This window comes from Cucurbita moschata, unplaced genomic scaffold (assembly GCF_002738365.1).
Source record: "Cucurbita moschata cultivar Rifu unplaced genomic scaffold, Cmos_1.0 Cmo_Scf00002, whole genome shotgun sequence".
Lineage (NCBI taxonomy): Eukaryota > Viridiplantae > Streptophyta > Magnoliopsida > Cucurbitales > Cucurbitaceae > Cucurbita > Cucurbita moschata.
In genome coordinates this window covers 6812353-6827774 of record NW_019268518.1, presented here as the reverse complement: position 1 = coordinate 6827774, position 15422 = coordinate 6812353, and the positions used below count along the sequence as shown (strand labels likewise).

General features: G+C 39.2%; 3 protein-coding genes across 3 annotated transcripts; all 3 read right to left on the bottom strand.

The window, feature by feature from the left end:
- Window positions 1–164: 164 nt before the first annotated feature.
- LOC111430529 lies at window positions 165–4397 on the bottom strand. Its single transcript, XM_023066796.1, has 9 exons — window positions 4096–4397; window positions 3544–3664; window positions 3326–3426; window positions 2758–2883; window positions 2455–2575; window positions 2230–2314; window positions 1085–1198; window positions 944–983; window positions 165–581 (listed from the first exon to the last, which is right to left on the bottom strand). The coding sequence occupies exons 1-9, from the start codon at window positions 4270–4272 to the stop codon at window positions 429–431; spliced, it is 1038 nt and encodes a 345-aa protein (XP_022922564.1). The 5' UTR covers window positions 4273–4397; the 3' UTR covers window positions 165–428.
- A 633-nt stretch (window positions 4398–5030) lies between these two features.
- On the bottom strand, window positions 5031–9692 carry LOC111456947 (proline-rich receptor-like protein kinase PERK8). The gene is made up of 8 exons (XM_023099031.1): window positions 8064–9692; window positions 7583–7990; window positions 7411–7497; window positions 7259–7329; window positions 6970–7046; window positions 5841–5988; window positions 5606–5767; window positions 5031–5521 (listed from the first exon to the last, which is right to left on the bottom strand). Exons 1-8 carry the CDS (start codon window positions 9100–9102, stop codon window positions 5252–5254), a joined length of 2262 nt encoding a protein of 753 aa, XP_022954799.1. The 5' UTR covers window positions 9103–9692; the 3' UTR covers window positions 5031–5251.
- Window positions 9693–11327: 1635 nt separating this feature from the next.
- On the bottom strand, window positions 11328–13950 carry LOC111456957 (probable endo-1,3(4)-beta-glucanase ARB_01444). Its single transcript, XM_023099041.1, has one exon. It carries the CDS (start codon window positions 13840–13842, stop codon window positions 11641–11643), a length of 2202 nt encoding a protein of 733 aa, XP_022954809.1. The 5' UTR covers window positions 13843–13950; the 3' UTR covers window positions 11328–11640.
- Window positions 13951–15422: the final 1472 nt, after the last annotated feature.

Below are 15422 nucleotides of genomic sequence, written 5' to 3'. Positions count from 1 at the left end.
TCTTAACCTGTTACGTATTGCCACTATTAGCACCTTTATAAGGAATGTTTCGTTCCCCTTTCCAACTCTAACCAATGTGGGGTCTCACAATTAACGTTTAAAAAGTCATAAGGGAGAACCTTTGCTACCGTTACCATGAAAGAGGGAACGTAGCCACCGCCATGAGATACCTTCATATAGAATAGAAAACTTTAATTCCCATTTCGAACATAATCTCCTAAGATGTATTTTTATGAATAGTGAAAACAAAGAACAAAAGAAGAGTTGAATTTGGAAGCCAAACTTGTTCCACAGACCTAAGTGAGAATCTAAGAAGTTGGTTTTCAAGACATGGTGACACCAATTTTCAGCTTCAAAAAGTGGGAGGACAGTCACTACTGGGATTAGTCTATAAATTTTGATACATCTTCTTCCTCTATTATTAGCTTCTACCTGAACCACCATCTTTGCGCCATTGAAAGAGGAGTATTAAGGAACGGAGCATAGCGGTAGATCAGCGGAGAAACGACACTCGCAATGTTGGCCCAGCCACTTCGATGATACCCAGAAGTGACAGGAGCATGATACATGAGCTTTAGCAGCTGCGTTTCGAAATGGTTCACAACAAAATAAGTGAATCACCAGCTCCATTTCAAGAATATGAAAACAAAATAAACAAGTTTCAACAACAGAAACGCACTCAAAGAGCCTATTCATGACTTGTGACATCAAAAAAAGACCATGCGTTCTTGAGATAATGATTTCAAAAAAACTATGGTTCAAAAAAACAATGACTCTCCACAATGGTATGATATTGTCCACTTTGAGCATAATCTCTCACGGCTTTTCATTCCTTACTTATAAACCTATGATCATTCCCTAAATTAATCAATGTGGGACTCCCTCACAACAATCCTCAACAAGTTATTATGCAATTATACAAATGATAACAAGAAAAACACACCTGCCAGTACATGAATGTATGTAAGAAGTTACGTTGCCACCTGCAGAACACGAGTTTGAAAAGATCATTGAAAAGAAAGGAGTATTAGAAAGTGGAGGAGCAAAAAAGGCAAAGAAGATGATCTAAGGGCTAAAAACTGACGAGAGCAGAGAGATGATTAAAATGAATCCAAGTCCAATCTCAGCCTGCGAAGATAGGATGCTAAGAGTAGTAGTATTTGATTCCACCCATACGCAAGGATCTTCCATATATTTCCTGCAACAATTTAGAGAAAGCATAAAGCCATGAGATACTTGTACAGAGACAACTTGATTTGTTATTGTCATGAACTTGAGTGATAAATAGAGTGAACAAGCAGATTTTTTAAGCACATGAGAAAACTAAGAGGTAATACACATTCATCTATACTTCATGCATGGAGACAGGAGACCACACCACTTGAATTCTCCTTTGTTCTTGAACACTCATTAATTCCCTAAAAAACATGTTATGCTAGTATCAATAATATACACCTTACAAATTTCAATCAAAGGAATCTCAATCAGTTTATTCTCTCTCGGTTGTATGTACATGTGAGATCCCACATCGGTTGGAGAGGGGAATGAATCATTTCTTATAAGGGTGTGGAAACCTCTCCCTAACAAACTTTAAGGGGAAGCCTTTGAAGGGAAGGCCCAAAGAAAACAATATTTGCTAGTGGTGCACTTAGGCTGTTACAACAAATGATATCAGAGCCAGTCACGGGGCAGTGTGCTAGCGAGGATGTTGGACCCCAAGGGGGTAGATTGTGAGATCACACATCGGTTAGAGAGGGGAACGAAGAATTCCTTCTAAGGGTATGGAATCTCTCCCTAGCAGACGCGTTTAGAACTGTGCGGCTGACAGCGATACGTAACAAGCCAAAGCGGACAATATCTACTAGCGGTAGACTTGGGCTGTTACAGTACACCACTTCGTTTCTACTGCTTATTTAATATGATCCTTCAGCAAAAGTTTTTTGCAGACATTTTTCAGAATTAAAAGCCACTAATTTCATAACGTATCAGTAAAATTAGGGGGCAAACAACTATACTGAAATCTGTGTTCATGAAGCAGTATATCCTTCTCTGGGCACAACAAACAACGATGGAAAAGTAAAAATAAAACATACAAACAATCTAGATTGAAAGCACAAAGACTAGGATACTTTTTTCTTGGGGGTGGAGACATCATAATCAAAATTCAAGTGGACATATCTCATACAACAAATAAATGATAAATCGAACCAAAAACTGATAACATGCTACCTGTATAAGGACGAACGTGCAAAATTACGCCTAAGAAACTTTGCAACATGTTCAACAGCCCGACACAGGATAGGAATTAAAGCAACTGCATAAACAATTAAAAAAAAATTAGAAATCTTACCACGCATAATGAAAAAGACAAAAAATTACATGAATGAATAGATATTCAGTGACACCGTAGAGATAAATAAGTAAACAAAACTTGATTAGCGAAGCTATGCTTACATTTGAGACAAATATTTGAAGTCACAAAGGTGATACAGTAAGTGAAGGAAATGAAATCTTTTGTTGCAATTATGGACTGGAAATAAGCTTGCAATGATTGCAAATTCCATGCCCTGGGCTTCTGCAAACATTAAAAGACTAATAACTTAAATAAAAGATAATATAGATAAACTGGCATGGACGAAAAGGGGCAATTCATGAACGGCAATTTTTTTTCTTTTTTTTTTTTTCTTTTTCTGAATAAGAAACCAAACATCTTCATAGAACCGGAATGGGGCCGTTAAATTCGAATGGATAACTTACCCCATACAATGAGTACAAAGAATATAAAGAAGAACAAGCTGTGCCCATAAAAGAAAGCCTATATGCCCTCTGTGAAAGATTTTTGGGAATTAGGGGGAAAATTGCCAGCACAGCCACAATGAACACCTGCAGAACAAAATATTAACTTTTAAGGATGGAAGCAGAACAGAAAGATCCATAACTACTCTGAGACAATACCAAAGACAAGCAATAGATTTTAATGAAAATACCCTTAATACCTCTTCAAGGGCATTGGAAAGTTTAGGTTATGATGGGGATAGCTCCACAAAGAGAAGGAAAGAACAACATTTAAGATATAAATAGTGAATGATCGTATGAACAAGCTTTTCTCAACAAAACTTATAAGAATTACATTTCGTCTGTTGGAATTGATGAAATGAAATCTTTGTAACTAAAAGTTAAGCTTTCATAAAACCAGCAACTCAAGTTCAAGGAAAAAAAACAGAATAACATAAATAACAACTTTGATAGTGTAGCCCTCTAACATTCTGTGGTTCTACCAATTTCGCAAGATCATGCAAGCAAGCAGGAACTAAACTAACCCTACCCATGCGTTGACCGAAAACTGGATTGTTTGTCGATCCCAGCGTAACGGGGTTGGATTAGGATCTGCACTTGCAGATGTACCTGAAGTCCGAGTCGTTGATCCTGCATCATTACAAGCGATCATTATAGAAATCCAATCAGGTAGATTCAACATTAACATTAAAAAAATTCTACAACTTAATCTCTAACATTACAGAAATATAAAAACAAAACTTCTACCTGAATTTCGCGGTTGGCTTCGATCATTAGTAGGAGGGGGTACTGCAGAAGATGTTGCTGAAGATCGGGATGACTGAGTAGAACTACTAGAAGACATGGCCTCTACCACGAATTCAGGGTCCTGTTTTGACAACCAAGCAAGGAAAAGAAGCACAAAGTAAATTTAAAAACAAGTGCAAGAAGGCAATTCAATTTCAGCAGTCACCAAAGAGCACAAATTCAATGAAAGAGGAATTAAACAAATGCCCCAATTTTCAGCTCAAACAAAATCATTTTAAAATTTGAACCAAATGACTTGTAAATCCTCTCTAAACTCCAGTAACAACCAAAGATCCACATAAAATCTCAAAATTCATAAGAGACAACACTCCACAACGGATATATTAGCAAGGATCAAATGGCATAAATTCGAAAGCAACAAAAACTTGCAACCCAACGCCTAATAATCCAAAAGAAACTTAACAACTTGGTTAAATGAATCCACAGTACGGAGTGTAAATTGAAGAAATAGCGATACCCAAATGAAGAACAATCAAAAGGGAGAGAACCCACGATGTAGCGCTGGTAGAACTTGCGTTTGTAGTGGTCAACAACATCGGGGCGGGAAGACATGTGAGGAGGGATCAAAACGTTAGACCAGTAATCAGCCCATCTGGGATCGTTCTCGTAGTCGTAAGCTGCCGCTGCTGCTCTCTTCAGCCTCTGTGAATCCTCTCGTTCTTCTCCCATTCTGAGCTCTCTCTCTCTCTCCTTCACTATCTGGATGATTTCAGTTCTTTTGTGGAAACAATATTTCTCCCCGCGAGAAAGTAGAGAGAAATTATGTGACGATTTACTCTCAACTAGTGAACCACGTTTACCAGGAAGGAAGTGTAAGCTTCTCTCTCATTCTCTTTGTCTCATTGGCTCAACAAACGATGTCGTTTTAGTCATTGAAATATCTAATTCTTCCAAATAATTTTAAAATTAATTTAAGTTAAATTATGAATTAATTTGAGTTGAACCCCGGACCAAACTTAATTTTAAAAATATAAAACTTTTCTTATCATCAATTATATATATCTATATTTATTTATTTATTTAATTTTTTATTTTCTAACTCACTTAAAAATAAAATAAATAAATGAATATTTTATAAATTAATATCTTACTTCAATTTTAAAAAAATTGAATAAATCAACCGAACAAACCTAATAAAAAAAATTGATGGTTGAGTCGGGTTGGGTTCATTGTTTATGTTAAAAAAAATATCTAATCATAACATAAAGAAATATAAAGAACAAAATCCACCAAGTTCCACTGTATCGATAAGAGTCTAAACCCACCGCCAGCAAATATTGTCGATTTTGGCTCGTTACTTATCCCGTCAGCCTCAGATTTTAAAACCCATCTACGGGAGAGAAGGTTTCACATTTTTATTAAAAAAAATTATTATTATTATTATTATCTAGGATTGAAAATACAAAAAAAATGAAGAAGATATGAGCAAGTAAATTCATCCCTAAAACCAGGCTTCAAAATTCAATTACTTGCCACAAAGAATAGTAAGTAGTGTACAAAGAATAGTACAGTTACTCCTCAAAATACCAAGCTTTTATCATGTCAAAACCTTGTTACCAGACAGAGGAGAACATCAACAGAATAAATTTGTAATCGGAAAATTTGAGCACAGATTTACAAGGAATTCAACCTGATTCCACCTCCAAATTCAGATGTTCCATTGTCGGGATCGATTCATAGGCGCCGACGGGCTTTGATCTCTGGATTCTCTACTCCAGCTACTCGGAGTTTGACTGTAACTCCGACTTCGATCTCGATCCGAGTAACCATAGCTGTAATCTTGACTCCCAAAAGCCATTCTTTGAAACATTCTGATCTGAGCAGAATGTTCAGCTGAATTAAACACTCCACTTTGCCCAGGTTTCACCCCATTTGCGAGATCACACATTTCATCTAATGAGTCTAGAGCTCTCACCACCTGATAGATATCATATCACAACACTTTCATCTAATGCTTTTACCATTTGGTTCAAACTTTTATGTATCATATGGAGATACTAACCTGACTCATTCTTGGCCTCTTTACTCCCGAATGACGAACGCATGCGGCGGCTGCTTCGATCATCCGAAACATTTCTCTGTCAACGTAACTGTTCTCTAGCCTTGGATCCACCAGTTCTTCAAAATTCTCGTCCTCGATAGCTTGTGCCAGCAACGGTCGAGCCTGAAGTTTTGATGGAGGTTAATGTCTTGCCTGGTTATATGGCAAGAAGGAAGTTAAGATAGAGAAGGCTTACCCATTCGACTAAGCTCTCGTCCCCTAAAGGCTGAGAAGAATCTACAGGCTTGCGACCGGTAATTAACTCCAAAAGTACAACCCCAAAAGAGAAAACATCAGATTTGTCTGTCAATTTCCCACTTGTTGCGTATTCTGGAGCCATGTATCTGAAGATTACAAACAGAAATTTTTACGTATAGTCGATACAGAAACAAGAACACGAACTGAACAGGCCATTTGCAATTCCTGAAGTAAAAAAACTAGAGAACCACCATGCTTTTCTTTTGTTTAATGAATGTGTGTTTCTTCTTGTAACAGTCCAAGTCCACAGCTACCAGATATTGTTTGCTTTGGCCTGTTACGTATCGCCGTTAGTCTCCGGTTTTGAGACGTGTCTGCTAGGGAGAGGTTTTCACACCCTTACAAGGAATGCTTCGTTCCCATCTCCAACCAATGGGATCTCACAATCCACCTCCCTTAGAGGCTCTGCATCCTCGCTAGCACACCACCAAGTGCTTGACTCTGATACCATTTGTAACAGTCCAAGTCCACTGCTGGCAGATATTGTGAGATCCCATATCAGTTGGAGAGGGGAACAAAGTATTCTTTATAAGGGTGTGGAATTATCTCCCTAGTAGACGCATTTTAAAAATCGTGAGGCTGACGGCGATACGTAATGGGCCAAATCTCACAATATCTGCTAGCGGTGGGCTTGGGCTGTTACAAATAGTATCAGAGCAAGGCATCAAACAGTGTGTCAACGAGGGCGTTGGGCCCCCAAGGGGGGTAGATGTTGAGATCTCACATCGGTTGTAGGGGAGAACGAACCATTCCTTATAAGGGTGTGGAAATCTCTCCCTAGCAGACGCGTTTTAAAAACCGTGAGGCTAACGGCGATACGTAATGGGTCAAAGCAGACAGTATCTGCAACTGTTACAGATATTGTCTGCTTTGGCCTATTATGTAACATTGTTAGCCTCACAATTTTAAAACGCGTCTACTAGGGAGCAATGTTGGGTTTGGCCATTCTGACGTTGAAACGGGCGTTTTTGCCTGTTTGATTTTGTAGCTAGGTTTGGGTATCTCTAGATGGTTAGAGCATTTTAGTGAGTTGATTGGTAGATAACTTGGTTTCATAGACGACATACCCAAAGGTTCCCATTACACGAGTCGTTACATGTGTATGCGAATCCAATGCCAATTTAGCAAGCCCAAAATCTGCAACCTGTTAGTGGTAGAGTACACATTATCAGAAGCAAATGACAAATAACTAAAAAGTGCACATAAAACCTCACGATCTTATGTTATCCCTCAAGAAGTTCAAACAATCAATGTCTGTTATCAATAATTAAAAGGTTTTCTCTAACCATAATTCACAAATTATAGTTTTGGGGGCGACGATAATCACAGCAGTTAAAAAGAGTTCTAGCAAATTACCTGAGCTTCGAAGTTGATATCGAGCAGAATGTTAGACGATTTAATATCCCTGTGAATAATGCGTGGATGGCCTGGTAAGAATCACCAGAACATTATGCACACCTCAACTAATTTCAAAGGGTCACTACCAATGCTGAAAGTGGGAAACTTACAATCTTCATGTAGGTAAGCAATTCCACGGGCTGCACCAGCAGCGATTCGAACACGTGTAGCCCAAGCTAAAACAGGCCTGTTCGCATCTGAAATTAAAAAAACGATAAAAACTTATAAACTTACTTTCTACATTAACTAAATAATATTGCATGAAGTAAGACAACATCTTACCGTGCAGATGGTAATGAAGGGTATTGTTTGGAACATAATCATAGACGAGCAATCTTTGATAATCAGAAATACAGTAACCGACCAGGGAAACCAAATGTCGATGGTGTACTCGGCTAATAATCTCAACTTCGGCTCTGAACTCTCGTTCTCCCTGACCACCACCCACTTTAAGTTGTTTAACGGCTACCTCTCTACCATCTGCAAGGGTGCCTTTGTACACACAACCAAATCCACCTTCCCCCAAAAGATTATTCGACGAAAATCCACTCGTTGCCTGGTGTAGCTCTTCATAAGGAAATGATCTTGAATTACCTACTCCACCTCCTTCAGATGATGAATACTTGAATTCACTATCGGTACGACTGCCTGCCATGGGAGCTGAAGAATGGGGCCTTAAGAAAATTGAATCTGGAGAAAATATGAAAAGTTAGCATTCGAAATGTTATGGAAACACTCAAAATTTGGAGTTCGAATACAGTACCTGAGTTTTGGGAGGAAAAAGGAGAAGGCATGGCGTAAGGGATACTCTTCTTTCTTCTCTTCCGTTTCAGAACAAACCACATACCCATGATAACAAGACTCAGCACTAGAACACCAACCACACTGCCAACTGCCACAGATGTTCCGGTGTTGAGACCCCCTTTCTTTGCTGTGATGTCAGTACCATTCATTGTTGGAATCGGTCGTTCGGGTATACCAGAAGTTGGAGGGCTAATGGGGCCTTCAGCGGATGAATTAGATGGAGAACCAGGAAGAGTAACTGGAGGAGGAGTAGATGATGAAGGGACTGAAGGAGGAGGTGATGGAACTGAGGATCTTGGTGGGGGGACCTCAACTGATGGTGGAGATTGAAAATCAGAAGGAGGAGGAGAAACCTTGGGGGCTGGGGGAGATACATTAGGCGACTCTCCCTTCGGTGAAGGTGGTGTTGGGGCCTTAGAAGGTGGAGGTGGAGAAGCTGAAGTTATGTCAGGGGGAGGAGGAGAGGAAGTTGAAGGTGGAGGACTAGGATTAGATTGAGGAGGTGGAGAATTGTCTGCTGCTGGTGGTGGAGGCGGCGACGTCGTTAAATCAGGAGGCGAAGGAGAAGCATCACGAGGAGGAGAGGCAGTGGATTGATCTGGAGGAGGTGGTGATGCAGAGGAAGTTGGTGGTGGTGGTGGTGGAGGAGAGGTTGATGTTGAAGGTGGTGGTGCAGAGGTTGATGGTGGCGACGGCGAAGATAAAGGAGGCGAAGGTGGTGGTGGAGGAGGTGGGGATTCAGGTGGTGCAGGTGGTGATGCTGTCAATGGTGGAGGAGACAGTGGAGGAGAAGGAGGAGGAGCATCAGCTGGTGGTGATTGAGGAGGTGGAGCTGAAGGAGTAGAAGGTGAAGAAGGAGGTTCACCGGTCTGATTAGGCTCAGAAGATGTCGGAGATATTGCGGATTCCGCCGGAGGAGAAGGAGAAGGAGGTGAAAAAAATGCGGAATCTGACGGATTCTCAGGAGGAGAAACACTCGGAGAAGGCGAAGAAGCCATAATCCAATTCACAGAGCCCTTAAACAATCACAAGATTCACCACAAAACTTCCATTCCCGATTACAGAATCATTCACACATAAACCTCACAATCCAATCACGAGCTCATCTCAGTCAATGTATCACCAATCTCATTCAAATCGCCCAAACTTCACAAAAATGCGCAACAAAAACACTGATTCAGTAAGCCAACTATCAAAGAAATTCGAACAAAATTCCTATCCCAAAGCTTCCAAATCAACAGAACAAACAAAACGAACCATAATCTACCAGATCAACAAAGCGCAGTACAAATTCATCAAAACTAGAGAAACCCCAATGCCGAAATCGCAAAATGCGGGAACCCCACATCAGTAAATGGAATGAAACTGAAGAACAGAGCTCATACCTCTCGCTGAAGCGATGAAATCCCCCTCTGCGACCGAGTCCGAAGCTCGAAAATGGGATCTCTGAAGTCCACTCGGTAGCCCCAGAAATATCCTCTGGTGACAATAATGGGGGGCGGTTTTACAAAACGTGGGTGCGACTTGCTGGAGCCGATGTTGAGCTCGCACATGCAGAGAGGCCAAAATGAACGAATAAAGCTTTGTAAAAAAAAAAACCCAAAAAAAAAAACACGGTTTTCAGCACAATCATCACTGTTTCACTACTTGCTCTTTGTTCTTCCATTCATTTTCTATCACAAACCAACAAAATCTTGCAACATGGTTCCTCTTTTTACTTAATTTTCATGAAGCAACAACACTCCATCACTGTTCTAAAATCTTTCAACTAAGCTCTGTTTTCTTGTTTTAATTTGTTTAATCAACTGATTATTACTTGTTAATTTAAAATATTTATCACTAACATCTCATAGCTTGTAACATTTTCATTTGAATATTGCAATGGTTTGTTCATCTGCCACAGAAAATTTGTAGTTTTCTTGCATTGCTAATCTAAAGGGAGATTTTTCTTCATTCTAATGAACAAAATGAGTTTTATTTCTTTAAAAATTTTAAAAATTTTAAAATTAATACCAAAGGTGCCAAAAGGTGGAAGTAGTCAAAAGGAATATAATAATGGCCAATAAATCTGAATATATTCATTTAAATATCAAAAATCACCGTTGACCGTTGACCAAAAAATATATTTAGTTACAATATTCATTAAAATAAGATTTAATAAATGTTTTGATAAATTAGTTGGAATTACTTGGGATTCAATTATTAGATCTAACTTTACAATTATGAGATTCCCCATCTTAAAGTATAAGTTTTTTTAAAAAGATTTATTAATATTAAAAAAGTTTTATTTGATTATTTACATATTTATTGGTTAAAACTTAGATTATAAATGGACATAAAAAAGAGAGCAAAAGAATGATTCTTGGAGAAGAAAAAAAACAAATAGAAAGGACTAAGCTATAAATGTCAAGATTTAGTAATGGGGTGTGGACCAAATAAATTCCAATTTGCATACCGACTAGTCTTACGATTTATAACACTCGTCCGAAGAGTTATATGACAAAGATGTTATGTCGTGAGATCTCATATCGATTGGAGAGGGAGTGAAACATTTCTTATAAGGGCGTGGAATCCTCTCTCTAGTATATACATTAAAAAACTATGAGGCTAATGACAATGCGTAGTTGGCTAAAGCAAACAATATCTACCAGCGGTGGTCTCGAGCTCTTACAAATGGTATTAAAGGCAAACATCGAGCGGTATGCCAGTGAGGGCGTTGGGCCTCCAAGGAGGTAGATTGTGAGATCTCACTAAAGGTGTGGAAACGTCTCCCATCAAGCAGTATGCAAAAGGGTGGATTGTGAGACCCCACTAAAAGTATGGAAACCTCTCCCTTGCGTTTTAAAATCTTGAGGCTGACGACTATAAGGAATAGGGCAAAGCTGCCAATATCTTTTAGCGGTGGGATTAGGTTGTTACAAATGGAATCAGAGTCAGTAAGCAGACGATACGAGGCTTTGGTCGAAGTAGAACAAGACTCTCTATTGCAAACGTGTATTAAGACTACTGGCCATCGTTACGCTATAAAATGTTACCCATAATCATGCGTTTTTGGTATGAATATGAGAAGCAATCTTACTGGTTGAATCCCTTTTACCTGAGATTTGGGCTGTCCTGTTTTGGGGAAAAGATTGGAACAAAGAATGAGAATATTCCAAAAGTGTTGAGCTCCCAACAAAAAGTTCTAAGCTTGTTCTCAACAGGACAGGGAAGAATCTGAACATTAACAGAACAAAGAATCCCCATTCAAATCATTCGACAACAACATCATGGCATCAACAACAGCAACACAGACACACAAGCATGCTGAAGAACATCAACTGCACAACAATTTTATTTAAAAACAAACACAATCCAGCACCAGCAACTCCTAAATCCAGCTATATGTTTCACTTATCAATATGTATAAAATGGATGATATAACTCTGTAGATTGTTTCATTTTCACTGTGTATTCAAATGGATTTGGTTCGATTAAGGTCGATTTTCGATAGAATAGCTTTCGGATCATCCGAGATCATAGTTCGGTTGCAGTGATCAATGGCTAAACCACCAATGCTTCCACCCACCACCAAAGCCTTCACCCTCTTCTCCTCCTCCTCTACTATGGATCCACCACAACAGATTAGAGAGTGAGCTCCCGTCGTCGAACCCCTTCAAGTTTCGGATATTTTGCACCGCCCCGTCTTTATCGTAAATGCCCTGCAAGGCGTAAGCAAATCCCTTCCATCCTTCCCCAACTCCTTCCCTTCTCAAAGAAGGCAATGTCCAATCCACAAGCTCCTTGGCAAAGGCAGCATCAGAGAACAAAGCCTCAGTGATGGGCAACAAAGGAAGCAGCTGAATACCAAGCCTACATTCTCTCCAATCAGGAGGGGCAAACCACAAGCCACTGTCCCTTTTGTTAGACCACAACACTCCAACCACCTTGTTTTCTCTGGCGAAATCAGTCTCGTAAAGATTCTCCCCTCCCCTGATTTGCCACCATGTTTGAGCTGCCTTGATCTCCAAAGCTGTTAGTGTTGATCCAACGGAAGCAAGATGAGTATCTCCATAAGCCAACCCCAACAAAGCTGCAGAGTAATAAGCATTCACAGCCTCACTGCTGCTCTCTTGATTCCGACCGTCCGCGAATTCGGTCAACCCCGAAGCCCAAGAGTGCAGTTTATACAAGTCAAAACATCTCAAACGTGGGAACTTTGAGCTAGATCTCCTACTCAAGTTCATGAAATCCGCCATTAAAGAGTAAGCTTGAGGCCTAAACTTTCTTCCCCAAGCTGGATCAATCTTGACCAACACAGCAATGGCGTAAAGAAAGTAACCAATATGATAATGATGATCATTATAGACACCAAATCCAAAATCAGCACCAGAATCAGAAGCCCCTTGTTGGGTTACAAGGCCACCCCATTTACTATCATATAGAAACCCATTGCCATTGAAAGTACCACGCAGCCATGGCTCAATTGCATCCTTCAAAAACTTCCTCACTTCAGGAATCACCTGAAGAAAATTCACTTCCTCAGCAATCAATGCGAGCCTAGCAGCTCTCGCAATCGCTTTCCCATAGAAGTAAGACGATGTTGTTGTAATGGGTGAAGATTTCAAACCCTCAACATCTTTCACAAGCGCAGAGATAATTTCGCTTTGAAATTCCTCTCCAATGCCATTGATTGAATGCCATGTTATAGAAACAGGGTCAGGTTTCAAAACCCACGAGCCACCAACGACGCCGACTAGATCACCATCGATACTCTTGTACTTGAAATCATCAAGAACAATGGCGGAATCATCGCTAGAGAGTAAACGAAGATGAAGAGGATGTGCAAGCATTAACAAATTTCCCCAACCATTCTTCTCCCATTTATACTCCAAAGAAGAAGGGTTTCTGAAATTCACCTCACCTGAAACAGGGTAACAAGAACAGAACCGATCGAGGATTGATTCCAAATGTGGGTTCGGCAAAACCGCAATTCTAACGATGCCGGAGAATCCGCCGGAAGTAATCTGCGAGAGGCTGTGCGTCAAATTGATCGGAGACGAGGAGTAAATCAGCCATGTCTGGTTGTTGTTGAGAGTGACAGAGAATTTCGTCTGCGAACTATTGGATGAAAACGAGAGAATCGCATGAATGGTGGAGATTGAAATTGGGGTATTGTTGAAAACCTCGAAAGTGATAAATGGGCTTCCACGAACGAGGAAGAATCGGAGATTACCGGAGGGGGTATCAAGAATGAGACTGAGATCACTAAACGATGATATTATATGGGGTTTTTGCGAAACAGAGGCGGGATTTTCAGAGACGGTCCAATCGGCATTGAAGACCTGATATCCGAAAGCGGTGTTCGAGAACATCGATGGGTATGAAATTGAAACGGCGGAGAGGGAGGATTTAATAAGATAGGGATGAATGTATTCCGGCTGATCGCCATTTTTAACGGTGAAGTTCTGGAAGAAGGAATTTGTGGGAAGTGGAGAGGAAAGAAGGTGAGGAGCGAAGAAATTTGAAGGATCGGGAAGAACGGTGGATTGGGTTTGAGGAAAGGGGGCGACGGCGGGTGGTAATGATTGCCGGAATGATTGCGACGGCGACGACATTTCCGATGGTGACAGAGGAAGCGGCAATGGAGGGAATTTATAAGGTTTGGATGGTGAAGAAGACGAAGATCGAGAGTTGTTGAAGGTCTTGCTGATTAAGGTTTTGAATGTTTTGAAATTTCTTCTGAGCTTCTTCAACATTTATGGGGCTGAATCTGGCAGCTTCTCGACAGTCAAATTCAAATTATTTTAATGAACAATTAATGGAATGTTAATCAAACTGAGATTAAATGTGTTTTTATAAAGAGAATTTTGAACAATTTTAACTCAGAAATTTGGCTTAGAAGTGAAGTTGGAAGATCGCAAAGGAGATGGAAGATTGCAAGTAATGCAAAAGTATTTATTGGTTTATCCCAAATGTATTAGAAACAATAAAAATAAATAAATAAATTTTCCTCAGCCTTTTTTTGGTCTAGGTTATATTGTCCTCTCTTTACTTTTCGGTCCCGAGGGACGGAGGAGGCTCGGCTAGCCGAAAGATGGTTATCGGTTCAAGGACGCAAGGTGCACCTGTTTTTTCAGGATAAGAAGGGGTAGAGAAAATACCTTGAGCCAATATTTGAGTACTAGGCACTACGGTGCTGAAGTAACCCATGTCATACTCCTAAGAAAAGCTTGAACGACCTTCAACAAAAGGGTACTTGTACCCGAAACCGACATAGGTGAGTAGGCAGAGAATACCTAAGGGTGCGAGACAACTCTCTCTAAGGAACTCGACAAAATAGCCCCCTTAACTTCGGGAGAAGGGGTGCCTCCTCACAAAGGGTCTCAGTTAAGATTTGAACACGCGTCTACTAGTGGGCACACCTTTAAGGAATGCTAGAGATATGACTAATGTGAAATCTCACAATCTATTTCACTCGGGGCCTAGCATCGTTGTTGGCACAATGTCCGGTGTCTTGACTCTTATACCATTTGTAACGGTTCAAACCCACCGTTTATAGATATTGTCCTCTTTTGGCTTTTGGGCTTTCCCTCGAAGTTTTAAAACGCGTAAGGAGAGATTTCCACACCCTTATGAATGTTTCGTTCCCGTCTTCCGTGGAAGCTCACGTTATATTAATATTAAAATAAAATGTAATAATATTTTAAATATTCTATAATATACATTATTTTTGGAATATTTCCCAACCAATTTGGTATTAAATTATTGAGTTGAAACACATTCTGCAAAAGGCCATTTGTTTTTCACAATATTAAAAAAGCAAGTTGTCAATTATTTTTATATATCATTCAAAAGTTGAAAAGCCTCCGATCTTGAAAAAATATATAATTATTAAATGCTTATTCCAATTTTAAAATTACAATCATAAAGGCAACGTTTTTTTTTTTTTTTCAAAATATATTAAGAAAAATATTAATAACCAATAATAGTTTGTTTATTGTATTTACAAAATTTCAGTTTAATCTTTTGTAACATTTTTTAATTGCACAATGTTAAAATTAGACCAAATAAAATATAAAAGAAAACATTTTTAAAAAATAAAATTTAGTCTTTTTATTTTATTTTATTTTCTAATGTATATTACACAAAATATATATATTTAATTTAAGAAAAATATGGAGATGAGTTTCATGTATTGCTTAAAGTGAAAGAAATTCAATCAATTTCTGAAGTCAAGAGGAGACTTTCACAACCTTTTAAGTTTTCAACCCAACATTTAATATATTAATAAAAGAAAGACCTTCAAAGGAACCTTCAAAAAAAAAAAAAAAAAATA